General features: G+C 41.5%; 1 protein-coding gene across 2 annotated transcripts in view; it reads left to right on the forward strand.

Annotated features, from left to right (window-relative positions):
* Nucleotides 1–22,603, forward strand: part of MCPH1 (microcephalin 1) — a 279,100-nt gene that overhangs the window by 234,631 nt on the left and 21,866 nt on the right. The window contains exon 13 of one of the 2 annotated variants that reach the window (XM_066603613.1): nt 11,677–11,752. The exons of the other annotated variant lie outside the window; for it this stretch is intronic. Within the exon in view, the coding sequence (XP_066459710.1) occupies nt 11,677–11,709 (33 nt within the window). The 3' untranslated portion in view covers nt 11,710–11,752. Of the gene's footprint in view, nt 1–11,676; nt 11,753–22,603 lie in introns of those variants that run through there. 2 annotated transcript variants of the gene reach the window in all.

A 22,603-nucleotide genomic window follows, 5' to 3' on the forward strand; every position in this document is an offset into this window, starting at 1 on the left:
AAAAAAAAAAAAAAATATATATATATATATATATATATATATATATATATATATATATATATATATATATATATATATATATATATATATATATATATATATATATATATACTCACCTGGTCCCGGCAGACGGAGTTCAGCGCGGCCAGCGGCAGTCCTCCTGAACTGCTCTGAACAGCTGTGAGTAGTATTCAGCAGCCGGGGATTTAAAATCCCCGCCTGCTGAATGAGCTGCCTCTAATTGGTCACAGCCTGACCAATCAGAGGCAGATCTCACTCACACACCCATTCATGAATTCATGAATGGGTGAGTGACTGCTGCCTCTCATTGGCTCAGCGCAGGGACCACTCTGACCAGGTGAGTATATATATTTTTTTTATTTTTACACATTTCTGGATGAATTGCAGGGAAGGGCTTATATATTTAAGCCCTTCTCGACAATTCACCCCCGAAATCGCCGACAGCCCATTGCTTTCAATGGAGCCGGCTGTATTGCCGGCTCCATTGAATTCAATGGGCTAACGTCGTTGTTCTCTGCCACAGCTGTTACAGCTGTGGCAGAGGAGAACGATCTTTATGCTGACAGTGCGGGGGGGTGGGGGGGGGGTCTCTTGCCACTATTGTGGCTTAATAGTGGGACCTGGGAACTTGAGATGCAGCCCAACATGTAGCCCCTCGCCTGCCCTATCCGTTTCTGTGTCGTTCCCATCACTTTCTTGAATTTCCCAGGTTTTCACAAATGAAAACGTTAGCGAGCATCGGCGATATACAAAAATGCTCGAGTCACCCATTGACTTCAATGAGGTTCGTTACTTGAAACGATCTCTCGAGCATCACTGAAAGTGCGACTCGAGTAACGAGCACCCGAGCATTTTGGTGCTCGCTCATCCCTAATAAAAACCTTTTCTGGTTCTGACTGCGGCACTGATCATGAACTCCTTACAGCTAAGATCAAGATTGAATTTTGTAGCATTAACAAAAATCAATAATGCTTGGACAGATCAGTGGCAAAAGAAGACTATGGCTGATACTGTCAAAGCTGATACTGGCATGGATATCAAACAACTGAAAGAAGCAGTGCAAAACCGAAAAATATGGAGGGTCACCAAGGGTCGTAAAAGACTAGATGGCTAACAATAACAGAAAAAAGAAAACACAGAAATTCTGTATAGAGAAATTTCTCTTGGTTGGATTTGAACCCAGGAGTGTGCTACAAGAGAATAGCTAACCACTGAGGCAATGATACCCTGGACATGTTTGTCTGGCACTCTTTTCATGGGATATTTATGTGATAGTGTTATGTTAGGGTTTCATATTTGAGGATCGGTTCACACCGGCATCAGAGGCTCCATTTAAATCCTCCAGCACAGACTTGGCATATAATCCGAGGTGAAGTAGCTCAGCATGCTGCGTAATTTCATCCATAAAAATTTCCCCCCTCATGCCAGAACCCAAACGGGACCCCAATGGGGTCCATTTAGCACCATCCAGATTCAGCACTTCTAGTTTTCTGTTGTTTGGCTCCAAGAGCGGAGCTAAACAAGGAAAAAAAGCCAGTCATGTAAACCCAGCCTTACTTTCTGCTTTGTGGTTTTATATCTTTCCAGGTTAGTTTTTATACCATTTTCTGTAACAACCCAATATTTTTGAATTAGAGGAGATCTCAAATTATCGTTTACCCTTTTAAGACCTGAGATTTGTATTTTTTTTTATTATTCAGTTGTTTGTCTCCACATTTCAAGACCCATAGCTTTTTTTTCTTCTGTCAACATTGCTGTTATGATGGTTTATTTTTTGCGAGATGAATTAAATTTTTCAATGATACATTTAAGGTACCATATAATGTACTGAAAAAAAAAACTTTTTTTAAATTTTAAAGCAGAGTGAAATGAAAAAATGCAATCGTGCCATTTTTGGGGGGAGGGTTTAGTTTTTCCGGCATTCACAGTGCAGTATGTTTTGCTACTTTTAAAAAAGAATATTTTATCACTCATTAAACTGTTTGAGGGCTTGTTTTTATGAGGCGAGCTGTAGTTTTCATTAGTATCATTTTGGGGCAAATACATTTTTTTACTTTTTATTAAATTGTTTTTTGATAGCCAAATAAATAAATTTTAGCATATACGTTTTTTCTTATAGCATTCACCGTATAGGATAAATAGTACAATATTTTAATAGTTTTTCCTTTTGTAACATAGTGATTTGAATTTTTTTATTGCTCAGATTTTTTTTACTGGAAAGACGGATTTTTTTTTTAACCTTTTTAAGATTTTTTTTCAAAAATATTTTAGCATTTTTTTACTCCCCACCGAGGACTTGAACTTGTGATCACTTGATCGCTTGTATTGTATGCTGCATTACTGAAGTTGCCTATCTATGCTGAGTAGGCCTAGGAGCCTTTACTAAGACCCAGGCTGCCATGTCAGCCCATCGGCACCCAACAATTGTGTCGCAAGGGAGCATAGGGTGCCAGAGGGAAACCACTCTGTCTGGCTGATTAGATAATCAGTCAGCTCTGACCACAGCATCTAAATAGTTAACAGCCACAATCGCAACTAACTCTAATCATGACTGTTGTTGTCAGCTGCCGAAAACAATTGTCATCCATTGAGTATGAAACAGACTTTGGTCTTGAGCCCATTCTATACATCTTTTGTGACGGCATGACATATATTTATATTATGTGGTCGGCAAGGGTTTAAAGGTGTTGTACATACATGTGGAATCCCTACTTAGATCTGTGGTGTCAGAACCTCCACTTCCGACTTGGTTCTAACACAGGATCATATGGTACGGGGCCTTCCTGTGGGTATCACCTCATTGCAGGGGACTGCGTGTCCTGTTGAATTTAATACATAAGTCGGACTCTTCTTTTTTTTTTTTTTGGGCCATGACAGAAAAGGACTTCATTAGGAAGGTGAGCAGAACTGCACCCTGAAATGACGTGACTGGCACAGAGAGAGTCTATACCACGTGACTTGGTGTTGAAAATGGGCCAGAGGGGAAGGGTGCAATACTGCAGATCGAGGAAAGAATTCCGCTTCCCTAGGCAACCTCTTTTTTTTCCCCCAAACATCCTTTTTTTATTTTATACTTTTGCAAATATTTTTCATTACAATTCAAAAAAGAGAAAAAAATAATAAAATACCATATATACTTGAGTATTAGCCAACCCGAGTATAAGCCGAGACAATATGTTTTACCACAAAAAACTGGGAAAACTTATTGACTCGAGTATAAGCCGAGCTATACTCGAGTATATACTAGGTAAAAAAAAACCTCCATACTCCCCTCCCAGCTGGCGTCTGTGCGACAAGCTGCTTGAATTCTCCCTGCTGTTATCCCCCGTTGTCCTCTCTTCTTGGCTTTGTTAGTGCTGTGTGAGTAAGCGCTGTGATTGGATTGAGCGCCAGCCAATCACAGCGCTTACTTACACAGCACTGACGGCAGGGGATTTAAAAGCCGAGCAGGGAGAATTCTTATGCAGCTTGATTGGCTGTGAATGATTGAGCACCGGCTGTGATTGGCTGACGCTCGATCCAATCACAGCTCTTGCTTACACAGCGCTGATGGCAGGGCATGACAGAGCCGAGCAAAGAGGACGGCGGGGGATGACAGCGGAGAGAATTCAAGCAGCCTGCTGCACCGTCGCTGGAGACACAGACGCCGGCTGGGAGGTGAGTATGGAGGTTTTTTGTTTTTTTTTAAAGCCTTCCCTGACTCGAGTATAAGCCGAGGGGGGCTTTTTCAGCACAGAAATGTCCTGAAAAACTGGGCTTATACTCGAGTATATACAGTAATACAGAAATAAAATACATCCTGGAAAGATACAATGATACTGTTCAAGAGCTTTTCATTTGCCCTGGGCAACCTCTTTAAGAAATTTTTATTTTTATTTTAGAGGCTTTCTCTTTTCAGTTCTGTTTTTGTTGTTTTCGCCGATGTTTTCACCACTGGAAGCTGAAACACTGGATTGTTTTTTAGTCAATGCAGATGACTGATTCTTGTTTTCCTCTGCTTTTTAATTAGAATATCCATAAGTCTGCCAACAAAAATGTTGGATCAGAGACACACATGGAAGTTATAGGGACAAGGTTTGATGTAATAGCTTATTTGCAAAGGAAACACAACTTGTTTGGTATTTCATGAGGCAGGAAGTTCAGAATGCCAGTATAACATATTTTCAGGTGCTACTGAGTCATCTGTTGTTAGAAGTCTACAAGGGTAATTTTCCTCTCAAGTTGCTTTTAAAGGGTACAGTAAAAAAAAAATGAACGGAAGGAAATTGCTGACAAGTTACAGTTGTTTAATATACAAGTTCAGTCATGTTTACTGCAAACTGTGTTAGCAAAAGAAGGTAAAGCAGGTGGAATGCCAAATCATTTTCCTCTAACATTACTGTTTATTACTATATGCAATGCAAATATGTCATCCGCTCTGAATTCCTTAAAAAGAAAAAGTAGGATTTTTTTAAATTTTACTTTTTGGTTATTTTTTTCATTGATTTAGAATTCAGTTTAGACAATAACAGTTAAAGAAATGTGGAATTTTACAGGAAGTAGGAGAATTAAAAAGCCATGTACTGTACATTGGTGTAAGATTTAACCATATATCTTTACACATGCCTGTGCGTCTGAAATTCAAATCTTCACCCACTGTGGACAGGTGTAGATTTGCATTTTAATTTATGCCAGCTTCAATGCTCTCTTGTCAGTTTTCTTTATAGTAAATCTGTGATACATCCAGCCCCTCCCACCAAGTCACACTTACTCGTTGAAAATTCCATAATTTTACTTTTTTCAGAAATGTTGTAGATTTTTGCACTGAAAACTGGCACAAGTGCCTTAATAAATTCCCCTCTTAGCAGATATTCACACACAGTAGATATGTAAACTGGCACATGCTACCGTATCTCATTTAGACATATGGAGTTATGGAAAAAACAGGCTGTAAAGTCGGAGTTGGTAGAAATATACCAACTTTAGCTTCAAAATAGAAATATTACATTTTATATACGGTTATCCCCATTCTGCTGCAGCCCTTTTTGTTTTTTTTTCTTTTTCATTTTTTCCTCTCTACTTTCAAAAAAATAATTTTATTATTTTCCCAGTGATATGGCTATTTGAGCAGTAGGAGTTCTGGCTATAAAGTCTTCTATTCCTTTGAAGGTAGCGCTCTCAGAGAACCATCCTTCTAAAGAGGATTTTTCCAATGGTGTGGGAAAACATTCTTTGCCACCTGAAGCAGAAATCTTACTTGAATTTGGGAAGGTTAGTGGGTATCATAAATAAGAGTAGCTTCAGGTATTCTAGGACGAGCGATACCAATAATCTCTGCCATTAGTGTAAGAACATTAGACCAAAATCTGTGAATAGCCGGGCAACCCCACCAGATGTGTGTCATCTTCCCCCTCACCGTCCCACAGTGCCAGCATGTGGTAGGAACTGTAGGGAACTAGTAATGTAGGTTGGTAGGCACCCAGTGCCACCGGTAGATGATTTTGAAGGAATTTTCTATGTGCCTTGTTAGCTATTGGCAATGCACGTTTCTTTAGAATTTGTTCACCATGTGGGATTAATAATGTGATATTTTTAGGAATTGGACTTTTAAGGACACAGTAACATTAATTTTTATGCAATAATTGGGATTTTTTTTGTTACCTTTTTAATATTTATTTTGTGTACTAATTTTAAAAAAACTTTATTTGACTCATTTTTACACTTTTTTTAGGCACCCATAGTAGGGACTTGAACTTGTGATTGTTTGATCGATCATACAATATAATGCAATCCCATATAAGCAATACAATATTGCTTTATACTGTACTCTGACAGGCATCCTATTAAGATGTGCCACAGGCTTGTCTTTATAGGCAGTCATTCATGGCAACCCTGGGGGTTTTCAGAACACCAGTGTTTGTCATGATACCTGGAAGGCACCCCACAAACTAATCATGGGGGGGAGGCTGTTAAGAAAATCAGAATCTCTGTCACAACATTTAAATGCCGCTGTCAGAATTGATAGTGACATTTAAATGGTTAACAATCGCAGCTGTTACCGCCGTATGTCAGCTGTCAAAGATGGCTGACACCTGCCGCGTATGGAGTGGGCTATGCGCCTGTGTCCTAGCCATGCAAGGATAACCCGACATGTAAATGTATGGTGTATGTTGGGAAGGAGTTAATATATAATATATGAAGCCTATTACCATTTTACTACAGTAAATTTACTACTAATTATAGTTTATCTGAGTTTATGAACTAGTTATGAAGAAGTCAGAAATTTGGTTTACTGAATCCACAACCCTGACAGAAATTTCTGTATCAAATTTGCCATATGCAAACAATTTCCTTAACATTTAATGAACACGGTGCAGTTTCTTTCATTTTTTACAGAAGCCACGTCTGGTAGAATGGATCCATTATGGTCCATCAACCCTATTTTTCCACATTGACCTATTTTAGGGAGATCAGATTTTGGCAGCTTTTTCAACAGAAGAGTGCAATATAATGCGCTATTATATATGGCTTAAAAATAGCTGAAATATTGCAGGCCTATAACTGGTCAATGAAGAGAAACAAAAGGATAATGGATCGGTTCTGTATTGGGAAATGCAGAAGCCGTGACGCCAGTATTTATGACGTTTTCTACAGCAATTCCCTAAGGGCTATTTTACCTGAAATATTACTTACCGTATATACCGGCGTATAAGACGACTTTTGAACCCCGAAAAATCTGCTCTGCAGTCGGGGGTCGTCTTATACGCCGGTAATTCCAAAAAAAAAAAGTGTAAAAAAAAAAAATCATTACTCACCTCCCCCGGCGTTCTGTCGCGCTCCGGCAGGATGTCGCTCGCTCCTCGTCCCCGGCGCAGCGTTGCTTTCTGAATGCGGGGCTTGAAATCCCCGCTTCCAGAAAGCTAACACACACGCCGGCAGCCATGACAGCATTGAATGGCTGTGATTGGCTGAAGGCGCACGTGTGTTAGCAATCACACCCATTCAATGATGTCATTGAATAGTGTGATTGGCTGAAGCCACGTGTGTTTTAGCCAATCACAGCCATTCAATGCTGTCATGGCTGCCGGCGTGTGTATTAGCTTTCTGGAAGCGGGGATTTCAAGCCCCGCATTCAGAAAGCAACGCTGCGCCGGGGACGAGGAGCGAGCGACATCCTGCCGGAGCGCGACAGAACGCCAGGGCAGGTGAGTAAGGATTTTTTTTTTCTCCTCTGTATACCGGCGTATAAGGTGAAAGTTGGGGGGTCGTCTTATACGCCCCGTTGCCTTATACGCCGGTATATACGGTATGCTCTGTGAATATACAGCGTATTAACGGACCGAAATATGCTGCGGAAGTATCACGTGACTACATGTCCCCGCCCACCGCCGTCCGTGTCTGCGCTGTACTGCCTATGCACACTGGCTCGAGGGACGGGAATAACGCAGCTGATGCGGGAGGTGAGTATGAGGGTTTTGGGGGGTGCTGTGGCGGACTCCTCTGCGATATTCCACTAGCGGAGTCTGCCATGGGCATGAGGCCTAAATATGCAGTTAATCTGCATGTTTCCTACGTTTCTAAGCACGGCGGTTCCTTTCTGTCGGCTATTTTGGTGTGTAATAGGACATGCTGCATTTTTTTTCACGCAACTAAAAGTTGTGTGAAAAATATACAGCTGGGAATGAACCCTTATTCACAACATATTATGCACGTAAAAAAGATTTGCGTATGCAAGTTCATGTAAAAGAGCCCTAAGGCTTTAATCACATGGGGGATTATCCCGTGCGAGTTTTGTGTGTTGAGAAATGCCAAAAATTTGAACAGAAATGAAACCCTTTGTTTTTAATATTCTACATACGCATTTTTGCCCTATCAGCTATGCTGCAAGACGGAAATAAAGCAGTATGTCCTGTTATTCTGTGAGCTCACAGAAAATGTACGCATTATTTGCCATGGGCTACTCCCATGCAATCATGTTTTTACAATAGGGATTTTTAAAAATTGCATGGCACTCACATGTACATGTAATTCGATTTTCTTGCAAATCACAACGCCCTCGTAATGAAAATTGCAATTTTACAAGAGTTTCTCGGACCACTATTGAGTTTTCCCATGTGCGTCCTAGCTAAGGCAGTCTACTTTTGCTGGTGACATTATTTTCGAAGTAGCTGGTCATCATTTTGTATTTGTTTTTGGTTCTCTAATACCCCCATGTGCAGTCCTTAATATACGGTAATCTTTCAGGTTTCCTTTGTTTTATTTTTAATGGGTAAAATACTGTTCTGTCCATCAAATCAATGGAAACTAAATGGAAATTGAGAGAGCAGGACCTAACCAATGCCAATTGATGTCACAAAAATCCAACAGGAATCATTTGGGCCTTTAAATATTAGTCATGCATTTTACTGTAAATAGTTAATCATCAGTTCTTCGCCATAGGTTAACCTACCATCCAATCCACGTGATAAGAGAGTAGAGCTCACCTGTTTATTTGTAGTACGTGACATGGGTTACGGATACATAGGTTATATTTGTTGTTGGAGCTATGACGGTATTATGTTTCAAAATAACTAGTAGTGAAAGACTTTTCCTTCAGACCAAACAAGCCTATGTTGATGTTTTCTCAGGCTAATTGAAAGCAGCATTTGATCTCTTATCATGTCATACCACCTTATTTTCATGTTTACCCATAATTTTACAATTTTTCCCATCATGTTTTTCTGATCAATTCAAGCCAGCATACTTTGAGCAGAAAGAGTTCTGGTTCCCATATATTAAATTTGTGCATGAAATTCATAAAAGTGTCAAATTTTGATTTAGAATGGTACTTGATCACAAAATGTAGGCAGAATATGTCTATTTTAGTTTGCCTATATAAAATGAATATGCCTATGACAACTAGAAAATGAATACATAACCGCCGAGTAAATCTGAGCTGGTCAGAACTGAGATCACACGATCATCTATGAAAAACAGGTTGGGAGACTCGGACAGAAAGAAATAACTAGGCAAAGTTACCCTAACTCACAAATATTGGGGGGCTAGCTACATAATGAATTAATAAAAATCACCGGAGTGGTTCTTTAAGATACATTTATTTAAGGGGTTATGGATGATAAAGAGAAGTTTGTGGGGGCATTTCTAATGTTTGTCTGGCAGATTCCGTGGGCTCAACACTGACAGAAACCCTACTATTTATATTCATTAGCTTGTTCTCCTAACATGTCCTGCAGTTTTTTTCCTGTTTTAACTATTTCACAACCAAGGATCATTTAATGTGTCTGTATCCAGGTCATATTCTTCAGTCCCCATATTGCCACTTTCAAGAAATCGTAAGTTTATTTTTCGGGTGACATATCTACATGATGGCTTGTTCTTACGGGACGCATTGTATTTTTTAATGGTACCATTCAACGTACCATATCACATATTGGAAGACTGTTAAAAATTTCTAAGGACGAAATGAAAAAAAACAACAACTGCACCATTTTTAGGGGGGGTTTATTTTTACAGTGTTCATGGTGCAGTAAAAAATGTCATATTGTCTTTATTGTCTGAGAGTCAGTAAGAGTACCGCTGTACCAAATTTATATAGTTTCTTCTATATAGTAATACTTAAAAAATAAAATACCCTTATAAAAAAATAGCTTTCTGTCGCCATATTTTAACCCCAAATAACTTTGTTTTTCTAGCAATGGGGCTGTGTGAGGGCTAGTTTTTTGCAGCGCGACCTGTATTTTTTCCGTTACGTTATTTTTGTTTTGTTTTTTAGTCTCATTATGGAACTTTTTTTAAACATTATGTTTTACTCTGTGAAGCCCAGGACTCATATCTAGTGGCAGCAGGTGTATGCGCATTTGGTCTGTGAAGCCGAGGGCACATTACACTTTGTTTTAATGGGCATGCACAGGGGCAAGGAGTGCTGTCCTTTGCTTCTCTTGTATATGTGTTCAATGCCACTCTCCAGTAAGTTAGAACTTCTTTTTTTAGCTAATTGGGAAATAGATGTTTTCACACGGGCATCTTTAGAAGGCTAAACCACAACTGCATTAATGGTTTGCTAGTGATTTAGTGGTTCCAGAATTGCTAACAAGTTCGCTTTAAGCTATCCAAACCTGATGATTTCAATAGGATTAGCCAACCTTTTAATGTGTGTGGGGGCCTCATGACTCTCCTCTGATCACAGATGTTGGGAGGATAAGGATTGAGCTGTTGCATTTCAACATGCCCAATCTTTTTGTACTCGGGAAGATTAGCTGCCACCAAAGTTGTCTGGCAGAGGCTATCTACCCACCCCTATGAGAACACATACACGCCTGGCCGAGTGTAAATGTATAAAGGTGGATTAGGAGAGAGGGATATCTAATTTATGGGCATCTTAAATTGTATTATTCTTGTTCTTTGTGCCTTGTATGTATCTGAGAAATGTTCAATAAAACTGGATTATTCATTATTACACCACTGGATTCTCTTTTCTCCTTCCAGTAGATGTTATGAAAATCATTTCACTTCTCTAGCAATATTTTTTCTCTGAGTACCCTATTTGCCGCCTTATCTCAAGATTCAGAAATGAGCCTTTACACTCACACATTGCATTTTGTAGCTGGAAATCCATCACTGATTGCATGTAAATTGTTGTGACTCTTTAGAAGTGAATAACTGTTCCCTAGCCTTCAACTGTGGACGTGATTAATTTGTTACACTTCTGTGGAGTCTCCCGGTCTCCTATACATTGTGGTTGACTTTTTTCGCAATAATGAACTGTATGTTCACAATAACTTGTCTTTATTAATTTTTAGGTTATAAATAATTTTAAAAATTGTAGAAATAATCAACTTTTATGTATATATCTTATATAAATTGCATACTTCCCCGTTTCCCCCATGGAGATTTTTAGAAATCTAGAATGGGGAGGGGTGTGTGAGACTCCACGTCCACAGTTAAAGGCTAAAGCAAAATTCTCTCTTTACGATTCAATCGGGTAATATATAACCCACAAGTGTGCAGTCTTACTAAGGTCGGGGACGCTATCTTTTCTCCTTGGAGAGAGCACCTAAAAGGTGGGTAAGTGCTGAGACCTATAAGGCTGTTCATGCTCCTCTGGGTAACATGCAAATAAGGGAGATGGAACAATACCTCTGCAGCGCAGTTATTGTTACAAGGGTCTAACATTGACTTGCAGGAATGCTGCCTTCCAATAGGTGGCGCTGCAGAGCTATTGTTCCATCTCCTTTATTTGCATATTACCCAGAAGAGCATGAATGGCCTTATATGTCTCCAGTCTTACTAATACATGCAAAGTGTCTTATGTTAACAAATATTGCTTGGAAACTGCTGGCAAGTAATGGCTCATCTAAATATAGTAAATCCAAATATATGGAGTGGTCATGATTGCATGTACTTTACCAACCTCTGCACGGTACATAATGATAAATGTAGTTGTAATTTGGCTTATGAGTTAGAGGATTAATATTTCCCCAAAAGCATACTAGTAGCAGCTGTGTGAGTTACTAGTTATATGAATAGACTCCATTGTTTTTGCACTGACATTCAAATCCCAATAAAGATATCATGCTACAACTTTCCTCGAGCCCTGAGTTGTCAATCACATTGATCATTACTGTGCAGGCACAGCTTCCGGCTAATTGAGAATGTCCTCTGTGCTTTATTTAATAGGTTTCTGCGCATTGCATGGGGTCAGGAGGATGACCTTCACTCCCAAGATTCCAGGGATTAGTTGTGATTCCGCATTAAATCTCTTATTTCAGACTTCATGTTGTTAGATTGTTTTACCTTGTATTGGCACATTTCATACACTGCTGAAATGCGTGGTCTCGAAAGTCTGATTTATGACCTTTTTTAAGTTATTTATGGACTCAAGATGATTATGTTCCCATCTCTTTTTACGGCTTTCATAACAAACTGTGGCCTTTGGCACATGCTAAATACATTGTGTGATGCCTTTATTACTGATTAAAATTGCATTCTGTGCCATGTGTTCTATGTGATTCTTGTTTGGATAACGAGTGGTTCCACTGCATGCGAAAGTGGTCCGATAAATCAAGAAGGCCCTTCTGGTGTCATGTCAGATTAGCTGGCAGATAGGAAAAGAATGTGTCTTGGGAAAGTATCTATTTTTCTATCTGTGAGTGACCCTTCCTATCTGTATATCCATGACCCCGCACTGTTGCCAGACTTTCTCTCTCACTAACATGGCTGATTTGTGTTTGTCCTGGCATGAAACATGATTTCTTTATCTATGCAATATCCATCTGCATGTTACCAGGTAACCCAAGACTGAGGCACGCTTTATTAGTTGAAAAGGAAGTTTTTCTATTAGTAGCTCAGCTCTCTTAACCTTTTGCTTGAATAAACAGACTGTGTAAGTGTGTAGAATTCGTCTGGGCATTATAATTGCACTTTTATTTGTATACACGATATAATAGCTAAGGCATTGTTCGGGCAAGTGTTACGGGTTGCACGGATGTATGCACTTTAGCATAAGTTTATTCAGTTTGACATTGATTTCCACTATCAATGTGTGTTTTTATTTATTTATACTATACGCAACTTCCTATTTTTGTGCATTTAGTTTCACAGTAGACCCTGACCTTGTTATTGTATTATTTCCATCATGGCCTCCCTATAGTATAGCTCTTCTGGATGTCTCTGTTGGCAGAACTTTTGTTGATTACAGCCAGCATGGAATTTCCATGTATTAAACGGTTTCTGCAGCAAAACTAGTCTGACCATTGTAAACAACCCAATTTCTCCTAATGGTTATCTGGAAAACACATTGTGTGTGGGTTAACCTTAATTGTTAGCAGCAGGCATATATAGGATCTTTGTGCGTGACCTCTGCTCTCTCTCTTCTAGACTAAGGAAATGGCACATCATCTTCCCTGAGGCTTTAGACCTCATTGTCGTAAGCGAAGAAGAGACCATTAGCATGGTGGAAGGTCACACAATATCACTAGATACACTCCGTAAAATGGTTCATGTCAAGAGGCTAACAAAGTTAGCCTTTAATAAGGGAGGAATTTCAATTCTTCAAGAAAGTTTTAAGTCCACCTGATTTTGGTGAAAGTTTATAGTAATGGCAACATTTTAATTTTCTCCTCAGAAGGGTTTTGTCATTATTCTTTCTGTAGGCTCAAATTATTTTTCTCATATTAAAGCACCAATTTACATTTCCAAATTCTTCTTTCTAAGAATTCCAGCCAATTGTGCTATGTTTTAATACCAGCAATGGTTGATCGGCTGGTTGAGAACACTATAGCACTTGTGCCCTTTTAATTTCAATGGAAGGGTTTAGACTTCCAACCAACTGCCAGCAATCAAAAGTTCTAACATACCATTATGACATGTCCGAAGTTTCCAGAAACTATACTGACACTAAAATGAACTTTTAGTAACTTTATATAGCAAAAAAGTTTGCTTTTATAGTGAGCAGGACCAACCTTCAGTCTCAGACAGAAAGAGATTAGAGATTTAAATCAATACATTTCAATAATTCACCTGCTCAGCACCTTTTCCTCTAAACATAAGCAGCATGTTTAATTTGACAGGTTTACTTTATATATGATTGTCATCATTGAAATGCCTATTTAATATCAAGATATTGATTATTGTCTTATCGTAATATAAAAATAAGGTTCCTAAAGGTAAGTAAATGTGTAAATAGCAATTAATACAATATGCTGTATTTTTATTACACTATACACTGATAATCCTTAACATTAAAACCATTAAAAGGTAGAGTGTCAAATATTGGTTATTTCAATATAATGGAACCTGTCAAGTTGGATATATTTAACAATAAGTGAACAGTCAGTTCTTGAAAAAATAGACAAACATAAGGATCTGACTGACTTTGACAAGGGCTAAATTGGGATGGCTAGAGCCTGTGTCAGAACATCTCCATAACAGCAGACCTTGTGGACTGTTCCCGCTTTGGAGTAGTTAGTGCTTACTAAAAGCGGTCCTAGGAAGTACAGATTAACTGGTGACAGGATCTTAAGTGGCACTGGTTCATTGATGCCAATCGGGAATGAAGGCTAGCCCATTTGGTCCAATTCTACAAAAGACTTACTGTAGCAAAATTTACAGAAAAAAATTAATGCTGACCAAGATAGATGCCAGAACACAGTGCATTGTAACGTGTTGCATAGCTGCAGATCAGTTCTCATGTTAAACTCTGTCCACCACCAAAGGTGCCTACAAAGGGGCACATGAGCATCTGAACTGGGCCATGGAATGCTGGATAAAGGTAACCGGGTTTGATGAATCAGGTTCTTTCATTATATCTTGTTGAGCAGCTATGTGTGTGTTTACCTCTTATCTGGAGAACAAATGGCTCCAGGATGCATTAGAGGAAGAAGGCAAGAGGACATAGATAGTGTGATGCTCTACACAATGTTCTGTTTGGAAACCTTGGATCCAGGTATTCATGTAGATATTACTTTACCACCAAACTAAGCATTGCTGCAGACCAAGTAACCCCACCAAGGCGACAGTATTCCCTAACAGCAGTGGTCTCTTCAGGATAATATGTCCAGGTATGGTTTGAGGAACATCCCAAAATTTTAAGATTTTGCCTTGACCTTTAAATTTCCCAAAACTAAATCAGAACCAGTATGCATGTAATGTCCTGGAAAGAAAAACCTGATCCATAGACATAGGATATTGCAATTTACAGGACTTAAGGAACTTGATGCTAATGTCTTGATGTTGGATACAGGACACATTCAGAGGTCTTTATAGAGTCAACGCCTCAAAGCTCTTTTGGTAGCACAAAGAGGACCTACACCATATTAAGCTGATGGTATAATATTACTGATGTTCTTGATAACTTTTGTGATTCAGAAAATATTTTTTGTATCCTGCTGTCTTCTGGTCAAGTTCCACCACATTAGCAGTTTTGGTAAATCAACATAGAAATCTTTTTGCCTACCTGTAAAGCCACTCAAGCCATATTAATGAACTAGTTTTGCGGAGGCCAGACCTATGTCACTGATGGTCAGCATAATTTGGAATCAGCGATTTTTTTTTTATGGACAAGATGTGTGCCCAAAATTACGATTGAGTTATGAGGAAGCTAACCAGAATTAACTTTGCTCAGTTATTAGATGAAATAATGGTAGGTCCAAGATGGTTTCCAACAGATTATGGTTAGGTTATGCTTAAAATGTTAACAAACTATGTTCTATACATGTCAATGCAGGTATTTGGACTTTAATGTGTTTATCACTTTTTAGTCTTGTGTTTTTCTCTAGGCAAGATGTGGGAACAGTTTTCCCCTCCCTTGCATCATTGCTTTGGCATCGTCCTGAAATACGTCATTGCCGCAAATTTGTGATAGATTCTTCTTTTAAAAGCCTGGCTCCCCTTTGCCCATAATATTAAGTTGGAATGATTTCAGGAGACTATGTAGTACTGTGAAGTAAACCAGAAATAGACCGGGTACTTTTTGTTCCCAGCATATTTATTTTTCATTTGTTTCTGTGTGTTTCAAGCTAGGTAAAAGGTTCATAGATATGTATATTATGTATGTGTATATGTATGGGAAATCGTGGTATATTGCATTTTAGAGTTTTTATAAGAGATTTCTTTAACCTAACTCTAAATGTTTTTGACATTTATGCATACAGTAAACTTTAGATTTCCAATTTTTTTTTTGTTTTGATTTCTTTTTTTTTTCTTTTAGCGCTTCATAACATTTCTAAGCGGGGTTTATTTTTCTTTAATAAATAATTGGAATACCCCAAAAAGGTCAAAATAACATTATTAATTTAGCATATCCCTTACAAAGTAGCCTTACTGCCTAAAGAAACAGATGTGTTGCTTCAAGAAGTTGAAAAAAGTCTTGTACATGCATGCCAGTACGAGTGAAAATGATATCCAAATTGTTTCAAGTCAAATAAAATGTTATCTCAAGTATTAAGTATATTATAATAAATGCAGACTAATCTTGGAGTCATTAAAGTATATTCTGTTCAACTGATTTATAAAACTTTGGTCTATCAAAAAATATATAATTGGATTTAGGGAAACTGTGGAACAGAAGGTCTTTGTTTAGAAGGTTTGGTCATGATGACTCATTGACACTAATTCTCTTGACTAATTTTCTTAATTTTAAAGTAAAGAAAACTAGAAGAAATGAATTAAACCCTCTCACCATAATCTGACCATAGTTATTACATTTGGACTCAATCTAATGTGCAAATGAGAAACTGTGCAATATACCTAGGTTTCAAACTATGTTTAGGTTCACCACAGGTCATGTTCCTATATGGAAGCTGACCTGCCTTCCATACTGATGACCTTTCCAGTGTCCATGACTGCAGCAGTGACACTACTATGGAGGGAACATTGACTAGATTCCATATATATGTTTCAAATAATCAAGACTCACTGTCGTGACTAAGTCTCAATTCACATAACATTTTTCTTTCCGCTCTGGTGTCTGTGTCGGGTTTCCATCTCACAACTGCATTGAGGCAGCAACCTGTACAGAAACATTGCCTTTAATGTTCTGTTTCAGAAGGTTTTCATCCCTGTTATCTAAAAAGGCTGACATGGACTCAAACCTTGTGAAAGGGAGACCAAAGTAAACTCTGTTTCATACAAAAGGCAATGTTTCCATCCAGGTTTCTATCTCAATGCTATTTTCGGAATTCCGAGATGGAGATCGAGGTGGAGTGGAAAACACTATGTGAAAAGGGCCTAATTAATTTTAATATATGGAATAAAGAAAATAAAATACTTATTAAAAATTGTGTGAAATCTACTGCAATGTGTTATAGGTGTATTGCAATAGGTTCAATACATAAGTCTTCAACAAATACAGTAGGATGTGCTGCAGATTTGACTATCCACCTTATGCCCTCATATCCACGCTGATTGTTTTCTACAGTGTATATATATGGATTTGTACAATTTTATTCAAATAGTGACCCCTATATTGGTGGCTCCAGTAGTAATAGCGTCGTTTATATTGGCCCTAGTAGTAATAGCATCCCTGTATTGTCCCCACTATTAATAGTCTCCCACGCAGTTGCCTCAGTAGTAATAGTGACCCCACAGTGGCTTCAGTAGTAATAGTGTTCCCTATATTGGCCTCAGTAGTAATAGTGTTCCTCACAGTAACGTCAGTAGTAATAGTGTTCCCCACAATGGTCTCAGTAGTAATAGTGACCCCCATAGTGGCCTCAGTAGTAATAGTGCCCCCTATATTGGCCCCAGTAATAATAACCACACAGTAGCCCCAGTAGTAATATTTTTTTTTTTTAATTCTTTATTTTCTCGTTTTCAATTTTCATTTTCAATGACAGTGACATAGTAACGGAAAAATATGACATTTTCATTAAACATCTTCAAACATTTGTCTGAACATAACTTGGACATCCTGTACATTGTCTCGTCTCAGCTGCTGTTATGTAGCGTGGTGTTTTAGGGTTCTTCTGTATTCGCCTCTTCTCAGGCGGAGTACCGCCCCGAGGACAGCGAGAGCAATCATTCTCTTGTTATTAGAACCGTTTTCTGTGGTGCTCTTTGCCCGGCTGTTAGGCGTATAACCATTGGCTGGACGGAGCACGGGTATAGCAGCCGCAGAGAAGTAGTGTGCATGGGGGCAGTCGATCGCCGGGGGGTTTCGTGTCACAAAACACTGTTATGCCCAGTGGCCGATTGCTCCACCTGTAGTCGTATACTTCTGCCAGTGCTTGCTCTCATGTGCCTTTGCAGAAATATAGAACATGTCAACGTAACTTACAAATATCTCACGGAGGGGAGAACAGTGGGAGCAGGGGGCGGGAACGTTGTAGGGATTCAGGGGGTGGGGTACTTGGTACCTTAAGTGCGGAGTAATTGCCGATATTCCTCCGAACCCTGGAACGCTATCCAATGATACCAGGTCTTCCTGAATTTTTCTTGTGTCCCTTTTAGAGATGCAGTAAGGTCCTCCATTTCCATGATCCAGTTGGCTATGTTAAGCCACATGTGTAGGGTGGGCGGCGCAGTCTGCCTCCACAGTCTGGGGATACAGGATTTCGCCGCGTTCACCAGATGGCGCACGATCGAGTTTTTGTATCTCGCCAGCGGTATGTCGCTATGATGCAGGAGGAAGAAGGCCGGGGATTTCGGAACTGAGTGGTCTGTGAACTTTGATATGATCCGCCAGACTTCGGACCAGAAATTCGCTAATGCCGGGCACTCCCAGAACACGTGCAACAACGTGCCCCGTTCTGCACCGCACCTCCAGCACAGGTGCGAGACCGACGGGAATATTGTGTTGAGGAAGGAGTGCACCCTGTACCAGCGCGAGAGGATTTTGTATCCTGCTTCTTGTATCTTGCTAGATATAGAAGAGGAGTGCGTGATATTGTATATTTTCCCCCTTTCCTCTGTGGAGAGCGTAATCCCGAGCTCTGTTTCCCATTTCTGTATGTATCCCGGGGGCGGTGTCTCTGGTTGTGAATTGAGTAGATTGTACATTCTGGAGAGTGTGTGTCTTGAAGGTCCCTCCTGAATGCAGGTGGTTTCGAATTGTGTTTTGGGGCGCGTGAAGGTGTTGGGTCGGGGGAGGGAGGTGAGGAAGTGCCGTGTTTGGATCGCCCTCCAGTGTGTCAGTGGTGCTCTGCCTGTCCCCCTTGCTAGTAGCGCGTCCACCGAGAGCCATTGGCCCTCCTGTATAAAGTGCTCTGCCCTGAATACGCCCTCCGCGAGCCAGTTTCTCAATGCCTTGTCTTCGGTACCTGGAGGGAAGGCAGGGTTGCCCAGGATTGGGAACAATGGTGAGGGCTTAGGGGAGATGTTTGCTCTGGGGAAAGTTTTTGCTGCTACCGCCAATGTGGGGGCCAATCGTGGGGTGGTTTGCTATTTCCGGGGGGATTCCTGTTTGTGTCCAGGGTAGAACTTTGAGCGGGACTGATGTAGCGTGCTGTTCAATCGTGACCCATTGTTTGGATACTAAGTGCCTGTGCCAGTCTACGATCCGTGTTAGATGAGCTGCCTGATAGTATTGCGTAAAGTTGGGAAGCCCCATACCCCCTTCATTTTTTGGTCTGGATAAAGTGCTACGTGCGATGCGGGTGGGCTTACCTGCCCACATGAATTTGGTCATCAGGGAATTTAGGTGCTGAAAGAATTGTTTCGGTATTTGGATAGGGAGGGCCTGGAGCAGGTATAGTACTCTGGGTAGGATATTCATCTTGATAATTGCCCCTCTACCAAACCATGAGAACAGGCCTTTCGTCCAGGAGTTGAGATCCTGTCTCACCCTGTTCAGGAGCGCTGGAAAATTAGCCGCATAAAGTCCCTCAACCTCTGGTGTCAGCTTAGTTCCTAAGTACTGTATGTGGTCACCTTTCCACGAGAAAGGGAAGGCGTCCTCCAGCTCTGTCGCCGTGGTCTGGGGTAATGATACATTAAGCGCCGCAGATTTTTTGTAATTAATTTTGAAATTCGATAGGGCGGAGTATTGGTTTACTTCTGCCATTAGATTAGGGAGCGATATTCGTGAGTTTGATATAAAGAACAGGAGATCATCTGCGTATGCCGCTATCTTATGCTCTGTGTCTGCTAGCTTGATTCCCTTAATATCCGGGTTGGAGCGGATGTGTCCTAATAGCGGTTCCAGGCATATGATAAAGATTAGGGGGGATAGGGGGCAGCCCTGCCTCGTGCCGTTATTGATCATGAATGGGGGGGAGAGCTGGCCGTTCACCTTGACCGATGCTGAGGGGTTGGAGTAAAGGCTTGCTAGCCAGGATAGCATGTTAGGACCCAGCCCCACATGGGCGACCGTGGTGAACATGAAGTCCCAGTCTACTCTGTCGAACGCTTTGTCCGCGTCTGTGGAGAGTAGACTGATGGGGAGCGAGCTTTTTTTTGCTATGTTGATCAGGTTTATGGCCTTCGTCGTGTTGTCTTTTGCTTCCCTGAGTGGGACAAAGCCCACTTGGTCTTCATGGATCAGGCCCTGTAGGAATGGGGAGATCCTGTTGGCTAGAATTTTGGCGAATAGTTTCAAATCTGTATTTAGCAGTGAGATGGGGCGGTAGCTCTGGCACTGCGATGGGTCCTTTCCTTCTTTTGGTATTACCGTGATGTGGGCTTTTAGGGTGTCCCTTGGAAGTTTATTCCCTGACGTAATTGCGTTAAATGCCCGGGTAAAGTGAGGGGACAAGACCTCTAAATACTTTTTGTAATATGTGAGCGTGAGACCGTCTGGTCCTGGTGCCTTCCCTGTGTTGGAGTCTGCTATGGCGTTTGCTAGTTCTGTTTGTGTGATCGGGGCCTCCATCGCTTTTATGGCCTCACATGGGAGTTTGCCTAAATTGGAGTGTTGAAGATAGTCTCTCATTTTTTCTCGTCTGGCTGTCCTCTCCTGCTCTGACAGGGTGGGGGCCGAGTTGTACAGGGCCTAGTAGTAGTCCCTGAATGCTTCGGCTATCTGTTGAGGTGTATGGTGCATATGCCCGCCGCCGTTTGTGATGTGTGGTATGTATGTCCTGGCTCTGGTGGTGCGGAGTGCACGGGCTAGTGTGCGGCTGGGCTTATCCCCAAATTCGAAGAAGTGGCGTTTACATTTTGTCAGATTCGCCTTTGCTCGACCTAGACAGAATGAGCGGACCTTCTCTCTGAGCTGAGCTAGTTCTGTCCCCCTGTCGTTACTTGAGGATTTGTGGGTGCGTTCTAGCGTCTGGATCTGCGAGAGCAGTCCCTGGAGGTGTGCATTTCGCTCTTTCTTGATGCGGGATCCGAGGCTGATGCAAAAGCCACGGATGACACATTTGTGGGCTTCCCATATCATTAATGGGTCTACATCTGTGGTGTTGTTGTGGGCGAAGTAGTCTTGCAATGCCTCCTTAACTTCTTTGGAAGTAATCGGGTCATTGATCAGGGATTCATTTAAGCGCCAATGCCAAGCTCTGCCATACACATTGGGAAGCGTTATTGACATAGTGATCATGGCGTGGTCTGAGAAGGTGATATTGCCTATGTCCGCTGTGACTAGGGCGGGCAGGTTTGAGTGATGCACCAGGAAGTAATCTATCCTGGAGTATGTATTGTGGGGCGCGGAGAAGAACGTATAGTCCTTTGTAGAGGGGTGTAGGATCCTCCACGCGTCCACTAGTTGGTATTTGTGGAGTGTCTTTCGGATTCTACGATGTGCGGCTTGCGATAGGCAGCTACTCCCCCTAGAGGTATCTATGTGTGGGTCTAATGGCAGGTTGAAGTCTCCCCCCAATATCAGGGTGCCCTCCTTGAACTCCTCTAAGTCCTCCAGGGTCCTCTCCAAGAAAGTCACCTGGTTGGAGTTAGGGAGGTAAACCGTTGCAAGTGTGACTGGAGTGTCGGCCAGCTTACCTTTAATGAAGAGAGATCTGCCTCCTGCATCAGCGCGCGTCTCCACGTGCTCCCACGGAACCGAATTGGCGATGAGGATCGATACCCCCTTAGACTTGGATTCGTGGTTCGTGCTGTGGTAAACGTTCGGAAACCTGGCATCACGGAACCTGGGGGCTGCGTCTGTCCGGAAGTGTGTCTCCTGTACGAAGGCCACTTGCGCTTTTCTTTTCCACAGGAGATGGAGAATGGAGGACCTTTTCTCCGGAACATTCAAGCCCTGTGCATTTAGGGACACAATCGTAAGGTTAGCAGTATCCGGTGGCATTTTTGACCTGATTGAGGTTGGTGTACCGGTAGGTGCCGTTACGATGCCTCTGCGGTCAGAGGTGTGCCCCTGGGGATGGGTCCGTGGGGAAAGAGGGGAGGGGGGGAGAGAGGGGGGAGGTACACACAGACAAAGACGTACACTAAAAAAAAATAAAAATAAAAAAATTAAAAAAAACACAAAGAACCTTAACTGCTAGCGTAAAGCCAGCAGGGTACTATAAACTATTCAGAGGGCCTGTTCCTCTGAGTTCCTGTGAGAAACCAGTGCCCCTGAAACCCTACTTGGGGTAACGTGGCAGTGCGTAGGGTCCGAAGCGGCGCTACGGCACTCCAAACTCGTGCAGTGAAAGATAGAGGAGGCAGCGTCCTCTTCTATCTTGGTATTATGTAACCAAAAACAATATAAATGCTTGGCCTAGCCGCTTGGCCGCAATTTGCGCGTCCTACTCAGGGAGGAAAAAGAATGGTTATAAAGATAATGTCCATCTCGTTGCTTCTCTGCTCGAGGGTAGAAAGGGTGGAGAAGTCCACTCCGGTGGGAGGGTCAAGTCGGTGGGTCATGTCCCGGTAACTGGTCTCGTGCCAGCGAACTCACCAGTCTTGGAGCCTTGGGGGTCAGTGGAGTCCTGGAAGTCAGTCGTTTGTAGGAGCAAAGTCCATCGGGGCGGTCCAGTCCGGGACCTGAAACGCTGGCACTTCTAGGAAGGCGAACGCCCCCTCAAGGTCTGCAGGGGATCTGACTGTAAAGAGGTGGCCATGCCTGCGAAGAACCAGATGAAAAGGATGCCCCCACCTGTATGTCGCATCTGCTCCTCGGGCGGCCTCCAGTAGCGGGCGGATGAGCCTCCGGCAGTTGAGGGTCAGTCTTGAGACATCCGGTAGGATTGTAATTTCCGCCCCATCGAAGTTTACTGGGCCCCGT

The sequence above is a fragment of the Eleutherodactylus coqui genome, chromosome 1 (assembly GCF_035609145.1).
Source record: "Eleutherodactylus coqui strain aEleCoq1 chromosome 1, aEleCoq1.hap1, whole genome shotgun sequence".
In the NCBI taxonomy this organism is placed as follows: Eukaryota; Metazoa; Chordata; class Amphibia; order Anura; family Eleutherodactylidae; genus Eleutherodactylus; species Eleutherodactylus coqui.